Raw genomic sequence first — 17,525 nt, forward strand, 5'->3', positions numbered from 1 at the left:
TTTCTATAATTTGGCTAATTTAAAAAATAAAATTAATTAATTTACGAGTCAAGTTTCTGTTTTTGCAAATTTTAAATGATCCGTTAAATGCGTAATATTTACTGGTTGTGCGGTGCACTCGCTTGGACGATATTCTGTGTTTGTGTTACATGTATATCAATTAGCTTCTATGCATACTAATAGAGATTTTTTTTGGAAATGAACAGAACACATCTTGAACTCGAACCGCGCAAAGTACTGATTAATGAACGAGATTTGTTCTATATGCAGGAAAAGCAACATCAGCTGACGTGTTGGCACCCGCCCAAAATACGCGTATGACGTCATGTCCTCCACTACAGAGATGAAATTGGAGAAACGATTACCACATCTGTTTCATGCGTTGACACAGCCAGCTTCCTTACGGGCTGCTTGATGTTTTAATAAGATGTAGGGAGGATGATAAGTTACATGTGCTTACGGGTGCGTCAGCATAGATGTCATTTGCTCCTTTAAAGTGACCCAGACCTTTTCCGATGCAAATTGGAAGAATAAAGCTTATTTTGAAACGTTATTTTTCAAATAATTCTTCATTAGCTGTAACATTATTTCATTAAGTTATTTTTCGCCCGTTTATTTAGCGGTTAACATAACTTAGTAAGTGGTATTTGGGGATATAAGGAGGGGAAATGCCTGCCTTCCAAGTTACAAATAAATAATGTAGAGTCAATGAATTTTGAAGTACTGTGTACTTTATACAGGGCAATTTTTATAGACACCCACAGGGCACCCAGTGGCGGAACTGTGCCAGGATAAGCCATCCGGTTTATAAAGGGCGTTGAAAGTGTGTATAAGGCCTACAGACCTAGTGAGTCCCAATGCATGTAAGAGCATAGGAAAGAAATCCCCGAGCTTACCTGTCCAGGGGAATTCAATAAGGGCCTACCACGTGGAAGAAAGGATAAAAAATCATAAAGACGGGGGGGATTAGATCTCCTCCAGAAAATAAACATTCGCAATCAGAAAGGAGGATTCACCCTACGTTACCTTGGGAACAGACCCAGCTTTAGGGGGATCCTATGGGGACTACAACCTTGCCTCCATACCCAAGGGAGTCTCCACCGGGTAAAAATAAAAATATAACTGTAATTAGGCGACATAACTTGACCTACAAGCAGCGCTTGGAGTGGAAGATGTTAGCTGGGGGGGGGGGATATTTGCACAAGCCTTGGAGTTAGCTGGAGGGGCGGATGCTCCTATCAGGTGACAATGAGAAAGTTGCTTTGCGAAAATTTTGCTAGCTGGGGGATACCATCCCCCACATCCCCTCCCCCCTCACTCCGAGCATTGCTAAAAGTTATACTTCAAATAGGGGCACTTACGACAAGTGTGCAATGTTAACTGCATGGTCACTAGCATTCAGAGGATATTGTAAGTTCCGTATCAATCAATTGGAAATATCCACCAGCTGTTTCTCGTTCCATTGGGGGGACACTCCTCCACGCCCGGTGCAGTGAAACTTCATAAAAACGCCAACACAAAGCCATCTGCGCTTGTGCCAGCGCAGCACGGGCTATTTTGAAACCTCAGCGCCGCAGCGTAGAAGGCACCAGATACCTGCCCCACCTTGCGATACGGAGCTTTTAAGCGCCTGGCTGCTTTGGGATAAACAAGACAAAAGAGGCGTCATTTCCTGTCGTCACAAGAGACTGGCGCCTCTCCATAAAATTGTAGCTTTTCAAAAGTTACTTTAGTTACAGGTACGCTGTTACTTTTACCTTATGCGACATGTATTAAACAGGAATTACGGGCGGACTGTGTCTTCATTGACGACCGTAGAAACCTAATATTAATTAATATAATTTGATTATGTAGCTATAAAAATAAATCCCTCTACTTGAAAATTAATGTTTCTTTATATTTTTTACCAGCCCATAATTTTGCTAATTACTGTCGAATTCGAAAGACACGCATACATTAGAAAAATAATGAATAAACAAATATTTTTCTATAGAATTTTTAACTCTGGAGGGGACGCTTCAAAAAAAATTTCAAACCGTTATTGAAAGTTATATTGTAAAATGTAGTATTTTGTATTCGTACACAAAATTTAAGATCTGTAAAGCACATTTCAGAGAGTAAATAACGTTCAGAAAAGGATCAAGAATTGTATTGGCTGTGATATTGAAAATCGATTTTTTAAAACAGCTTTCGACATTCCATTGCATTGAAACTCGAGTGCGTCATATCTCCAAATTTATATAAGCGAAGTTAAGAAAACAGAAAGAAAATATGAAGAGTTCTTCACAAGAAATTTAGCTTCGTGCTGCACGCTGGCTGTTAAAGCGTTGTATTGGGTCACAGTTCGCTGTGGAACAGATTTTCTCAACCTCTGGGTGGAGCCCACTACCGGGTCCTTGTATCAATTAGTATACTTGACCGCGAGAGGTTCTCCTGAAACAGATTTTCTCTAGCCAACATCAATAAAATAAAATTAATAATTTAGTTATCATTTAGCAGTTCCCCCCTTTCACCCCACTTTCTACCCCGCATAATGGCATTAACATTAACATAAACATTAGCCTTGTCACTGTGAAGGACTTTTAATTCAATGGAAGCGTCACACTGTAAATTGTTCGCGACAACCATTCATAATGCACAGCTCTTCATGGATGTATCCGATTAAAATAATGTGCAATGGCATGCGAACGTCTCTCCATACACGTCACTTTGATCTCGATGCATTACCGAAGCGCTAAACAAATTTTAAGGCATTTTTCTAACACCTCGAAAAGGAGCAAATTGGTACAAGAATTCAGTCATAACTTTTTACTGGTTAAAGACACGTCGAAAAAACCTTCACCATTGCATTTCTCGTGAAATTCTAGCCCATTTTGATATGTCGCACGACCCCCTTCCCATTTAAAATTCTGAAGTTGAATTCAAGATGGCGGACATCAAGATGGCCGCCGACCGTGTGGGTGGCGTCAATGTGGTTCCCCCTTGGCCAGATAACGATTGGTCATCGCCAATTTCAAATTCCATGCCGCAGTGGCCTTGTACTGAGGGTGTTAAGGGACTTATTGAGCCACCCTGTATAATTGCGTTCCCAGTTTTGGCAACTAATCGCCCCTACTGTCAGTTAGCCATAGATTTCCCAATTAATAGTATTATTTCGAATTTTACGGTGTTCAAAATGTAACATGCCACTGAAAATCAGCACTTTTCAAATTTCCAAATTAATTTTATGACTGACCTGAGGAAACTAAAAGGTTTCATTGGATCTACTGGTTGACAACTAATTTAAACCCAACTTTATATTTGCCAAAACGTATAGACATAAGCTAACTATTACTCTTTATGATTACGCCACTATTTATTTACTAATATACAATTTGAAGGAAACGCGTTCATTGGAACACTTAGATTCTTGTTTAAATTTAACAAACTATTATCTTCAGAAATCAAAGAGCGATTAGTTGAAACACTCGTATATCCATTTCTAGACTACTGTGACGTAGTGTACTCTGGTAGAATAAATAAAACTTCGCAAGCAAAAATTCAAAAATGCCAAAATGCGTGCATGCGGTTCATATTTCGCATCCCAAGGCGTGAACATATTTTACCTTCCATAAATAATAAGAATATCCTCAATATGTACCGTAGGCGACTACTGCACACAAATTGCCTTATATATAGAAATTATTAATTCTGGCAGGCCATCGTATCTGGCAGACATGTTGATGCCTCGCACCAGTATTTACAGTCACCATACAAGAAACAATTTCAAATTTAACCTTCCACTCTGCAACACGCAGGCACATCAGTCGTCGTTTTCATATTTTGCTGCAAAAATATGGAGTGCCCTACATAAGAGCATGTCGAGTATATCTAAAATAGAATCTTTCCGTAATGAAGTAAAGAATTTTCTCCTATCCGAGCTATATGAAAGCCATTTGGCAAGAAAAAAAAATAGCTTTCTTATTACTTCTATAAAAGTAAATTACATACATTTTTCTTTATGGCAATTAGAAATTAAACTTAGTTATCTTCCTACGTGTGGTTTATCTTCTCAATTTCAAATAAAATTCTAAATTCTGTAAAAAGATCAAGATATTAACTCATTTCCACTACAGTAAAACATTCAGAAACAATAAAGAAACATGTTAGAAAAATACTCATAAATCCATAGCAAACCATATCCCAACATAGTAGCGATTTTTTTAAACCTATTTTATTTCAAATTATTCAGTAATAAGTTAAAATCAGACAATATTGTAAAAAAATTGTTAATATAAAACTTTGTAGAAATTATGTCAACTTGTATTCAATTCTGGAAAGAAAAAATATCAATAAAGAATGAGGTGAAAAATTATCATGACCACTATGGATACTTATCCAATATATATATAGCCCCAATCCCACCACTCACTCACTGACTCACTGACATAAATGTTCTCCATGAAGGAAGCCCCGGAGGCGAAAAACGCTCGATTACGACCCCCCATGAAATCGTCCCAAAATGCCGAGAAAATTAAAAAATCGCTCAATCGGCCCTTCCTTAAGGGTGAAAATGCCCTTTTTTCACGTCCTTGGCAACCGTTGCCACGGGCATTTCTTTTGCACACATTGTTTCCTTCAATTCTTAATTGTCCAGCTACATTATATTTCTCACAGATAAGTAACACACAGATGAATCAACTCCTGGTTTTGAAAAGGTGCCTCAAACAAGGGTGACATCTACATAAGGAGTTTCAGCCCAGAATCAATTACTTACGTATATATTGGTAAACTCAATGCGAAAATGTTATCTACATCGTGGTTCTTTTAACTAAATGTTTAAAGATATAATAACAAACAATTATTTAGAGTTTTTGCCGTGCTTGTTGTTGTCCATGGAAACGGACGTTGCTAGGGAACTTAAAGAACGTTTATTTTCACCCCCAAAACTACTGTAAGGGAATTATGCTAGACTTTTCGTATTTCAAAACATGAGCGTCAGAATTTATTATGGAGGAGAGGTAGGAATTTGGTGGGAACGACGGAAAACAATTATTTTTCTATTACGTTTACAAATGTGAAAATGTCAAAATACGTAAATATTGCATTTTCAATTTAATGTCGCTATTGAATTCATCTATGTAAGACATCCAACTAATAATCTTGAAAGGGTTATTACTTACTCAGTTTATTATTAAGAAAATATACAATAATACTTTGCATATTTGTACCTTATTAGAGCCCATACACACATAGAGTTACTTTCTAAACTTTTCAAATTAGCGTACTTATACACTTGTTCCCCTTCATCCAATACAACATGCAGACATTTTACCCTATCTATAATATGATTACGCCCACAATGTGGCCGAAGGTCACGCATGCGAGCGTACAAGACGTGGCCAAAGGCCACGTCGAAAGTACGCGAGTACTTCTAATAACCTTGGGATATAAGATGGCTGAGGCCTGAAATCGAAGAATTGTAAGTAGTATCTTATTTCTTTATCCCAGGTTGCGTTTGTGTTTTACCGAAGCAATGTGACGTGTAATATTCGTATATTTCGCATCAAGTGCTTGAAAAACGTCATAGAGCAGAGATTGTGTTCAAATACTATGTAACTTGTACGTTTATGTTTATGTTATGTATTTTGTCTACATATTTTTCTTTCATTTTTTATTTTACTTTTATTTTTATGTTGTTGTCTTTTCACAAATTTTGTATAATTTTATTCCTACAACATTTATTACAATTACTTGATCAACAATAGCATTCTGTAACTAAAATCGTAGGCTACATTTAATTGTATACTGCATTAATAATGTAACCACATGTGTATAAGAATTGTAGATTTAAATGTAATCTATGACACGGGTTAGGTGGCAGAACAGCCTCAGGCTGAACCTCGTCCACGCAAATAAAGAATTTGAATTACTATTTAATGTATATGATTTAAAAATATTGTTGGGATCGGAGCTACGACTTCTAAAAAAATAATTTACCGGGCGCGGTCTCACGAAGATTTGAGAACCACTTCTGTATAACATCAAATAACTAAATTGAGAGATGCTTGAAGAGAAAAATCTGCAGTGATGGTTATTGAAGATGAATATCCTCGATGTAACATGCTCCAGGGACCGTGAACTTCACATCCGTTTTCCCAGGGGACTCACCTGGAACACACCATCACATCTCACCCGAGCAATTATGCAGCCAAGAATGTGGAAAAGCCTCTCATGCGACGAACGTAAATTTCTCCAGATCACCCCCAATGGCAGTTGGCCAAATTCGCATTTACCCCCTGATTTATACCTTCGAATGAAAGCCGGCGGTTAGGACACGGCTAGTTCTTCCCACACGTTCAATCAACCAGCGAGTGATCTTGTTGAAAACCTAGTTTTCCCTTCGCGGTGAAATATTCCTGCGTTCAAGTATTTGGTTCATGTCAAACAGTGTTTCAAATTCCAATCGGAATGAAAGAGAAGATTGCTACACTGTAGACGTATACCTTGACAAGGGACATAAAAACCTAACTAGCACTTCATTTCACTTGCCGGGAGACGGAAACGATTTCATTTGAACAAGGAACTTGTGTGTTCCTCCGAGCGGGTGTTTTGCCAGGATTTTCCTTATTGAGGGTCATAAAAATTTGGAAGGATGTGAGTTTTCCTTCACATTTTGCCATGCTTTCAGGAGAAAAAAACATCAAAATTCAAACTTGTTCCTGTTAAAGTACTCGTGATAAAATATAGAATTCTAACCATAAATATTAATAAATATGACCTTTTGAAATATTTTATCTTATGATAACCTTATAGCGCTCTGAAAAAAGTCAGAATCAATCAGAAGGTAAACAAACATTCTAAACAGAATTATAACCTTTGATCACCCACTTATATTGGTGTTATCCAAAAGTTATTTTAAATTGAGTAAATATCCGTTCCTATATATAGATGGTGGTCAAATTAACATTAACATAATTCATCTCACATTTTTATAAAACCTTGACATTATCTGGCATCAAAACTATCGCTAAATCATTGATCTGAAATGTACAAATACTTCCATTGTGTAATAACAGCACAGAGTTCGAATCCCGGCCTGGGCATGGTGTTTTTTGCGAGTGTGTTTCTTCGTCAATTTCATCATATCATCACTCATCTTCATATTCGCGATTAGCGAAAAGTAGCAGAAAAGCAAAGTAAAATTAAAAATCAACCAATCAATCAATATATACAGAAAAGGTACGGCAAGTTTGCTTGTTTGTCTAATAACTAAATTAAAACAATTCGTAATGTATAACGTGCATCGCGTTTATTATATGTACAGGTTAATTTGTATTCTATCGATATATGAACAGTTTTACGTTCTCTATCATAAAATAAGGCCCTTCCGATGATGGTAACTTCGTTGCCTTGTAATCACGAGGTCCCGGGGTTGTTGCACTTTGCATAGTTGTTCGAACCCCACTTTAAACTGTAGGTCCAATCCAGATTAGCCTATCTGAACACAAAATGTGCTTAAAAGAAACAATGTAGCATGAAATTAAATGAAGGTATCTACTGATTTGCATGTGCAAAGGAACTCTCCTTCGCTGTTGTGGGGCAACATTGCAAAATTTGTTGGTAACAGCTGGTGAGAAATGGCGAACAAATGAAGATGCCACTCAAAGCAAAAAAGAACACGAAAGGGCCAAAACGAACTCTGTAATTTAAGAATGAAGTCCATCACATATAATTGATGATACTGCAGTTTTCTTTTCTCAGTGCAAAGGAATACTTTTTCCTCTGCTGTTTATCTCGAGTCCTCTTGAGGGAAGAGAAGCAGATGCTCCTTCAGATAGGTCAATATACCACCAGACGTTTGCATGCTACGCCTTCCTTCTCTTAGAGACACACGAAAATAGTGGAGCTAAAAATAGCGCTGACTCTAAAAGCTATTAAAAGGCGGTATGTACTCTGTGAGACAATGCACGGCCACAAATAAAGCTTCAATCATTTGACTCGCTAAAAATATGAGCCACCCATGACATAGGTTTCCAAATCTTGAAAATCAATAAATAGGGCATATTTAACTAGTTTTAACCGCCCAATATGTAAAAAATAATAATTATAGCTGTTGGTAACAATAATCATCATAACATTCATTGTACTTAGAAAAGCTCCATTCGTAAGTTGATATTTATATTTTATCAATACTAGCAACCAATTTGATTAACACTGGATTTTTATTCTATGACACATTGTACTCAAATTCTTCAAAATATAATAACATACCACAGACATTACCAATTGTAACTCTGTAGTTAGGGAGAGACATTCAGCACTATCAACTTATTTAGTAATATTTTTTTTTAAAACTAAGACTTGCCCATTGTATTATCAAACACATTCATGTTTATGGAAATCACTATAAATAACATGCAGATTCATACTCACCTTTATACATTAGGCATGTTTATTTTATGCAAGATCTATCATGCTAATTTTCACATTTTATAGAAAACACACACAACATGCTGTTAATGAAATTTGTAAAGCGTGAAAACTTCTAAATTCCTATTTATTCGTTTTCCTTTATGTATCCGTAAGAATTAATTTGCTTTGCGTGTTGAGACCATTCAATGTACCGGTGGGAAACGTAAATGCAGTGAAGGTTTCAATGAAATTGGTTCATGTACCTAAAGTACTTGTCATAACCTGAATCTCTCTGAAAAAACATCCACGCGCGAATGACTACATGACTTCAAAATGATCAATTGTTTCTGTTACTGCAATCAACGAGGAAAGTAAAATACAACGTCAAAATATAGCCACATTACAACCTTTATTGTTTCACAGATCTAGGGCAAAAGAAACTAGATTGACAACAAAGTAGTCACCAAACTTCTCCGCTAGATATAGTGCACGCTTCAAAAGCTTCTAATGCAAGGCGAATGGTAGAGATCTTGCACTTATAAATTTAATAATTTTGATTATGTTTAAAGATAATTTTAGAAATCATGATGCGATGAGAATAGCTTTTAATTTAAATTGCGCCACCTTGAATGGGGGTGGGGGGGGGGGTGATGTGGAGTGATACATAACATATAAGTGCGATCATTCACAGAAGCTATGAAGTTTGTGACAGACTTTGATAAGCCGATTTCAAGGGAAACTTTCCTATTGAATTGAATGCATTTTAATACATGGAATTACGGCGAAATTCATAACCTTTTCTCGCAGTATGATAACCTATGAAAAGTACTATTTTCTCCTTACCTTTTCGCAGCGACAAAAGTGCTTCCGCCAATAGCTTCTGGTTGACTCCGCAAAGGTTAGGCATATGTTTCTCACACTTCTTATGGCAGTTCACGTCGCATGCTAGAAACAGCAAACGGTTTTAGTAGCCTAGGGTTCCCATAGCAAAGCAGGAAAGAGTTACAAATAATGGTCTATTTCTTCCACGTTTAACATATTATGCTTACTATAATTAATACGTAAATTTCTAAATTGATTGGGCAGATTTTATGATAATCCTACTATTCAATCTGATAGAACTCAAAGGCGAAATCCGAATAATATGCATTTGAAGTTAACTGATAACATAATGAATAACGTGTGACCGTCCTCAGGAATCCAAAATTCGATGTTTTCTAATACTTTATCATGAATACGTTTACCTTTAGTCGGCGTTTGTTTGTTTTGATAGGTAACAGTTTTATTTAAATGGAAATAACACAAGCATGAAAGATGCATATGTACTGAAATAAAACTATTAATGGCGGCAGAACTAAACGAGTAACCCGTTGATATTTTAAAGAAAAATAAAATAATAATATTGTATTCGTACTCCTTAATTGCATGGTAAAAAAGGTAAATTTCCCCGTTCATATAGCACCGTGCCATAAAGACACATTTAGGGGATGTGTCGGTAGGGCCCTACATATTCTCGACCTCGGCCATTTTGGAGGTGATGTGATCAGCAGCACGCTCCGGCCGCCTTTCCCCCCAGGATGCCTCCAGATACTAATTGATATAAGGCTCTGTGAGCCGCTTTATGCGGGTACAGTCATGGACAGTTCTGGGTTGTAACGCTTCCATTGAAAGTCAATGGGATTGTTACAACCCAGAACTGTCCGTGACTGTACAAGGCGGAAAAATTCCGATCTTAGATCACCCACCCCACTACCCCATCGGGGAGGTCCAATCATATCACATACCGTGATGTATGCAGATTGCATAATAGGGCATATTACAAAACCCTGTCGCTTGTGGCAGTCAGAAGCCCTACCGAATAGACCACCGCAGCTACCTTAATTGCAAGACTTTGATTATATGTTACGTAGCTTTTCTGTCATTTTGGCGAATCGCGACTACGGGGATGATTCGTGATGAGACAGAGCAAGGGATAATCACGAACACTTGTAGACGACACAAAACAAGCCCCAAACAGGATAATACTGACTGTAGGTAAAGGCGCCAGAGCCTCGTTAACCTGTAAAAAATCAACACTGTGTGTGCTACGTGGAACAGAGGTTAGCATTTGAGGATCTTCAGCGAAAGCCAATCCCCTGTACACCCCCTTAATTGCATGAAGTTAAGCAATACTTTTAAATTTCATAAAATGTTTAAATCTATGATTATACTTTATAATTATATTTTCATGACTTGTGAAAAGTCATACTCGTTGACTGTGTAAAGAAAAGATATCCATCTATACAACTGATGTAATACATTATTGTAAGAAATCTGTCGTAGTAACACTAAATGTTATCGATTGTTTGGGCGTATGTGTTTCTTGTTTTTGTTGTTTTTAATTTGCATATTTATTAGTACAAGTGTACTTCACAAGTGTAAAGAACATGAATTCATGACAATTATTATAATGTGCATAATAGTTATTCAATTATATCATGAGTTTTGTTTTAAGTCCACTTTATGCATAGATAGGCTAATGGGGACTAGGATTGGAGTTTCAAGTGGGAAATGAACTACTATGTGCATCCGCGGGGTATCGAATCCGGGATCCCTTGATTACAAGGCAATGAGTTACCACTACCCCATCGGGGAGGTCCAATCATATCACATACCGTGATGTATGCAGATTGCATAATAGGGCATATTACAAAACCCTGTCGCTTGTAATAAGGTGGTAGTGCGTTCAGTACCAGGTGGAGACATTTGGATGGTTCTGCCCTATATTTACCTGTGGTTTAACAAGTCCCGGTTAGCCTATTCGAGCATAAAATTGAATTGGAAGGCACTGATCGTAAGAGGTTATACAACACGCACGAATACAATTTTACAGTCGCTTACTCTCTAAAACATGATTCGTTCTAGTTCTAGAAGATTTCACTAGGAACCAGTGCCGGCCATTAGAAGGGGGGGGGGCAGTTGCCCTCCACTTTTTGCCTCTTTTACCCTCTCACTATGCTAAACCTTATGTACCAAGGGATAATAAACTATAACTACCCCTCCAGTTTATGCACCTTGTCCTCCTAATTTCGGAACCCAATCGCCGCCACTGATAGGAACGAATACTGGAATTTGTTGCTCTTCGAGTGCGTGTTAAAGGTAGAGACGGTACTGAAACAATACAAGGATTGGTCTCTTTGTCTCGTCTAGACGAGACTGCGACCTTCGTGTGAAAAATTGAGATGAAAACAAGACGAGACCGTCTCGAGACTTGTCGCGACTAAACCGAGAACAAGACCAAACCGTTCGAGACTTGTCGCGACGACAAGACAACAACCGTTGTATATTCTCATTACGAGTTTTAATTCTTAACCATTTGAAGCACGCATGAAACTGATTATTTTCAAATGTTTCAATCCATGTATCTCCATGCTGGACTTTAGGCTTCTCCAGAACTAACGTTACAAATAAGTAAATACAGTAAAGAACGTCAGTGGTAACGGAAACTGGTACTGCAAAATATTACAGTACAAAATGTGCAGTGCACATTTTTTCGCACCTTGTCTAAGACTCTTATTCTTTCCCTTGATTTGAGAGCATCAGATTTTTTTTCAGAAAATATATTTAATTGTGGACTTCCTGTATATATTTGTCTATTTTATGCAGAAATATAACTCACAAACTAATTTAAATCCGCTTGGTCGTTGAAGTTTGAAAATCCCCGAGGAATAACCTAATCCCGAAATGAGGATAACTGAATGAACAATTTGAACAACTATACGTATATTTAATCTATTAAATACATTCACGGAACTGTTAAAATTTGTAACAGTGTCGGCACATATGGCCATTTTGCATACGAGGAAAAATTGCATTATCGAAAATCTTTAGCTAAGAGTTCAAAAGGGAGTGTTAAAACCCTTGACAGTGGATAAAAGTGCATGTTTGTAAAGAGACCGGCAGATGACGTACACAGCGCATTAAAAAGGCGAAAATAGACTAAAAATCTTTCTCGGATACGTGTTTCTCAAAAAGTTAAAAACATTTGAGGCGTTTCGGAAAAACTTATTAACAGCATATCGGAATGTTTCATGCGTGATTTCCGAAGTTTTTTGTTGAGTTCGCACTGTGCCTCACAACTTGAAACGCATTTCCCTCACAATGCACGTTTGTTGAGTTCGCCCTTCGTATCCACAACGCCTGATTTGTTAAAACACTCTCATCATCTCCCAACACGGATGATGAAAATATGGAAAGTTACAAAGTTTGTCTAAGGATACTAAAATCGGGACATTCGATAAGAATCTGCCGAACACTTAAAATAAGAATTTTATATATTTTGTTTCGCGGCTTAATAGATACGGGAATTAATTCCTTAGGTAGAAATACCTCGCGTAATATAATTCGGGTTAGTTCTGATACAACAAAATAAAATCACATGCAAAAGCGCCGAAAAAGTAAAAAAAAAAAAATCGTGCAAATATTTTGAAAAAAGTTTCTTTCCAACATTACCCTTCTTTTTCGAGCCGCAATTTCCTGAATCAGACGAAGGACGACTCTCGAACCCAGAGTCATCGGAGGAGGTGCTGGTTCTTTGGGCAGGTTCCTCTTCATCATCATCTTCATCATCTGTTTCTTCTTCTTCTGTCTCCTCTTCAGTTTCTTCCTCGGATTCGCCAGAACTTTCTTCCTGCGGACTTTGGACGCGTTTTTCATCCGTTTCTTTCTTCTGTTCTTCCGTTGGCGGTTTTCCCACTTCAAGTGAGGTGGGGGTTTTTCCTTCGGAATTGCCCTGAAGTGTATTTGGCGACGTTTGTGTTGCTGACAATTTTCGGATTCCTTCGGCTTGTTCGTTCACTGGAAGGTTATCTTTGTCATTTGGCTTTACGACAACTTCGATCTTTTCTTGTGATTTAACCTTGGAAACAGACTGGCTCAAACCTTCCGCGACGTTCTTTTCGGAAGAAACACAATTTTGTGCAACCGGTTCTGTTGTCTTGGTATTTTTTACGGGAACTTTTTCTGGTTTTGCGACGGTTTTTTCTTGCTTCTTTGCAAAAAGTGCGATTCTTTCATCTAAAAGGTTGCGTTTGAATTTCTTCGAGTCCACTCGTTTTATGCCTGTTATGGTCTTCGTTCTTCCATCTGGCGGTTTTTGCGCACCCGCATTTTTGCTTGTCTCTGCCGCAGATGTAGTGATTTCCTTGTCTTTAGATATTTTATTTGTTTCCTCTGCATTACTCACCACCTGAGTATTGTTAATCTTCCTCTTTTCGATATCCGTCTGTGACGCAACAGGTCCCGCTTGAACCTTCGGAACAGAAGATTTTGTTTCGACAGTTTGCTTCTGTTCATCTGTGACTTTTGAAACTGTGGAGTTGTCTTTGGTTTCCACCTTGGCAAGCGCTTTGTTTGTGTTTTGTTTAAGTTCTTGCTTTGGTAAACTATACTTCTTTCCTTTCCCTGTAGTGGCAGATGCATCTTCTTTCTCATTGTCAGGAGGAGCACCACATTTTGTAACTACCGGTTGCGTTGGTTTTGGCTTTGAATCGACACATTTTGGTGCTATCTCGTTTTCTTTCAGAGCAGAATGTTCATTAGGTTTAGCAGATTTCTCTGCTTCAGTTTCCAGAGATGGAACGGAAGAATCTTTCGATTTCTTTGCCTGTTCCTCTGTTTTCTTCAATGGCGTAGGAGGCGCGAATTTTTCTTTCAAGTTGAGGTCTTTCGCAACAGTCTTCTCAGCACTAGGAACGGCGGGCGTCTTGTTTGCATTTACTAAACCATCTTTGACCACAACTTCTTGCATCGGTTTTGGCCCAATACCTTTGTCCTTTTGTTGCTGCTCCTCTGGCTTTTTACATACTGTAGGTGTAAAAGTGGACGAGGCACTATTTACCTTACTGTCTTTTTGTGCTTTGTTATCCTTTTCCTTCATGGTGACAACAACTGCTTTGTTCTCCGTACTTGTATTATCTTTCGAGTAATCTACTTGTTTTGGTTTTTCCAACGTTGCTGGTTCGTCGATCTTCTTATTCAACGTTACGGGTGCATTGGACTGAGCGCCTTTGGGCACAACGTTGGAAGTAGACGTCGTAGGCACGGGTAGTGCTTTGCTTCCGGTACCAAAAGCACCTTTCACATTTGTTTCTTGTGAAGACGCAACCTTATTTTCTGTTCCAGCAGAAATCGGTGGCTTAGTCTGAGGAGGCTTGGGGCAATCCACGGGTGTTGAAGGCCGAACCTGTGGAGAGGCCACTGCGTGCGTTGAGTTCAACGGTTTGCTTTCCTCAGGAGAACTCTTTATATCTTGGCTCTTCGTGGCAGCGAGCGGTGTTTTCACTTCGGTTTTGTTTGCTGGAGAAACAGTGGTTTTTGACGTTTGCAGGCTCGAAATTTCTTCTTTGTCTTTTTGCAAAAGATTTGTTTTCTGTGGCTCACAATCCTTCTTCACGTCTTTCACAACAGTTTTCGACTGTTGTTTATTAGCGTCCGCAGTCTTATCTAAACCAACCACCAAAGTGCTTACAATGTCCTTTTTGTCTGTAGGTGTCACAATGTCTTCCGCGTTGTCAGAGTGACGAGATTTTTCCTGGATTACATCTGTGCCTTTCGTTTTTGGCGTACAACCTTTCTGAACCGCTTCGACTTTGTCATTTTTCCGCCTCTCAACATCCGAACATGCCTGAACAGGCTCTTTACGGGTCTGTTTGTCTTGAGAAATGTTTACCTTTGTTGCGGTAGTCGGGGGCAATTCTGATCCGCTTGTAACTTTATTATCTGTCGCCGAAGGTTTTGCAATTGTCGGAAGGATGGTAGACGTCTTGTCCTTTTGTGCGAGATTGGAATGTGGTTTCTCTGAAAAGCTTTCAACGCTCCACGAGATTACAGTAGCTTTCACCTGAGGTTGAGGTTCATTGTTTTTGTTTTCAGAAGCTGTTGTTTTATGCTTAGATGCAACTGGCAGTTTTCCTTTATTCGTATCAACAGGAGCAGAATTACCCTTACCCGTATTTTGTTGCTGCTTTTTTCCAAACAAATTTTTCATCACCCAGTTACTCTCCTTACCGTTTCCTTCCGGTTTCAAGTTCTCCCCCCCATTTTCTTTTCCTTTACCAACCTGAGGTGTAGGAGCAGGAAGTTTTGCATTTCCCTTTTGTGCCCCAGTTTTCTTTACCTGCTCCTCCGCAGTGCATTTGTTTGTATTTGGAACGTCCACTTTCGTAACTTTGTCTTTTTTTAAGTCTACCTGAGGAGCTGAGGCGTCCGCCAGGCTGGCTGGCTCGGAAGCTTTTGCAGACGGCTTCGACTTTTTTTGCACCGTCATGATGATGGAATCCTCCTCTCCCGCCAGCGAACTCTTCCGGCTAGAATCCCCGCTCTTCGTTTCAGGTTTTTTGCACTTCGATTTTCTCTTCGCAGTTTCATTATCTTTCTTGTTGTCGGTAGGTATTACATGACGATGGACAATGTCCAGTATTTTCTGAGCTTTCATGCGAGCGGCTAATTTAATCTCTTCAGCAGCGGATAGTTGTTTCTTTAGCGACGGTTTTTTCTTCTGTTTGTCGTTAGACGTATCGTGTTTCGCTTCTTTTGAGAGCTTTTCCAACGTTTCTGCTGGTTCTGTTTTGTCTTTAGGTAATTTCTCTTCCTCGACGAACACGTCTGATTCCAAAGTGTCCTCATCATCTTCCTCGCTGGAAGAACCGGTTTCGGTAGAGTCTTCTTCCTCTTCCTGAGAAATTTCTCTACCGGTTGGGGCTTGGTTCTTTTTCTGGGTTTGTTGGGGTGTATTGTCTTTTGGCAGTGACTCTCGACGGTCAGTTGAGGGTTGCTTTGTCTGTTTCTCTCCCTGCAGTTTCTCCTCAGCGTTCTTCTGCGTTTCTTCCCATTCTCTTTTCTTCTGCTTCTGTTCCTCGAGAACCTTATCTTTCGCATCGTTGTATTCGCGAATCATAAACTTCTCTTTCAACCGCTCCCCGGGTGTCTTTTTGGCCTTTTGCAAGGCTGGGTTATCCTTGAGCTTCTTCGTGTGAAGCCTGACGACGGTGCGTCCCCTCTTGATAGTCCCATCACGTGTCACCTCCCTGGGACGCATATTTCTCGGTGTCGTAACGTCAATATCCGACGTGTCGATGTACACCGGCCGCGATGGTGTGTACGACGGAGGGATTCGACGTCGAGGGGACAACATCCCGCGTCGAGTGAGGTTCGGCGAACCGAGCAGCGTGGAATGTTCCGATATCGTCGGCAGGGGCGAGTAGCGCGCCACGCGGGACGTTGGGGACCCGAAGAGGGTCGAACCGAGTCCTCCATAGTACGAAGAACTTCCGAAACCGCTCGTAACGAACGAAGACAAACCGTAAGATCTCGGAACGGGGATGGGGTTGTAAGTGTACGGCGGGGTGAAACTTGAAGGGCTGTAGAAGGATAACCCTCCGAACATCGGCATCTTCAATCACAGCACACACAACAACGTGTCTAAATACACACTGGTAACGGCGGAATACAAAAGTATGAAAAACACTACTTGTTCACTATTGTCACTGCGGTGTAATTTCTGGCGAAAAAACGCTCATTCCTCCAAGTCGTTGAAATTCTTCTTCTGTTCCAGCAGACACACGGACGCCAGGTAGCGTCGGGGGAACCTGACGCAGTGACTAAGGCAAAGCAACATCAGGCCTCGCACACAGACACTTTCCGAACGAGTGTCACACGGACGTACAAACCGCTCTGCACCACGTACACCGTTTCCTTGTCCGCAGCGACTCGAGATTCTTCACTAAATGAAGCGCCTGGCGGTGTTGGTCCGCTGCTGCGGCTATTTTCGTTTTGTTTGTGACGTCCTCGGCTCGGGTTGGCTAGGCCCCGCCTAGATGAGATGCAAAGCCGACCAAGGGCAAGAAAAGGCACCTGAAATAACCGCCCGCGTGCGACCGCGGAGGGAAAACAATTACACGGTGGGCGAAGCGATTCTTTCGATTTCGTTCAGTATGTCAATTTTCCGTCATTTCGTTCGGCTTGGTCCAGCGGATGCTGCTGCGACCAAGACGCTTCATGTCCCCTTTCTCCGATGCAGTCGGAACTTTTGATGGAGGACCGATGGTTCTCGGAACACCTGCTCGCGCTCGGATGATTTCGGCCAAGGGTCG

General features: G+C 39.8%; 2 protein-coding genes across 2 annotated transcripts in view; both read right to left on the reverse strand.

Moving 5' to 3' along the window:
- LOC145989719 (uncharacterized) overlaps nt 1-17,146 on the reverse strand; it is a 92,254-nt gene extending 75,108 nt beyond the window's left edge. Inside the window, exon 1 of the mRNA XM_083124983.1 lies at nt 12,886-17,146. Within this exon, the coding sequence (XP_082981109.1) occupies nt 12,886-16,825 (3,940 nt within the window). The 5' untranslated portion in view covers nt 16,826-17,146. The remainder of the gene's footprint in view (nt 1-12,885) is intronic.
- LOC145989721 (uncharacterized) overlaps nt 9,239-17,525 on the reverse strand; it is a 148,277-nt gene continuing 139,990 nt past the window's right edge. Inside the window, exon 7 of the mRNA XM_083124984.1 lies at nt 9,239-9,339. The gene's annotated coding sequence lies outside the window, so the exon portion shown is untranslated. The remainder of the gene's footprint in view (nt 9,340-17,525) is intronic.

Source organism: Lepisma saccharinum, chromosome 7, assembly GCF_977018435.1.
Source record: "Lepisma saccharinum chromosome 7, izLepSacc3.1, whole genome shotgun sequence".
Classification (NCBI taxonomy): Eukaryota; Metazoa; Arthropoda; class Insecta; order Zygentoma; family Lepismatidae; genus Lepisma; species Lepisma saccharinum.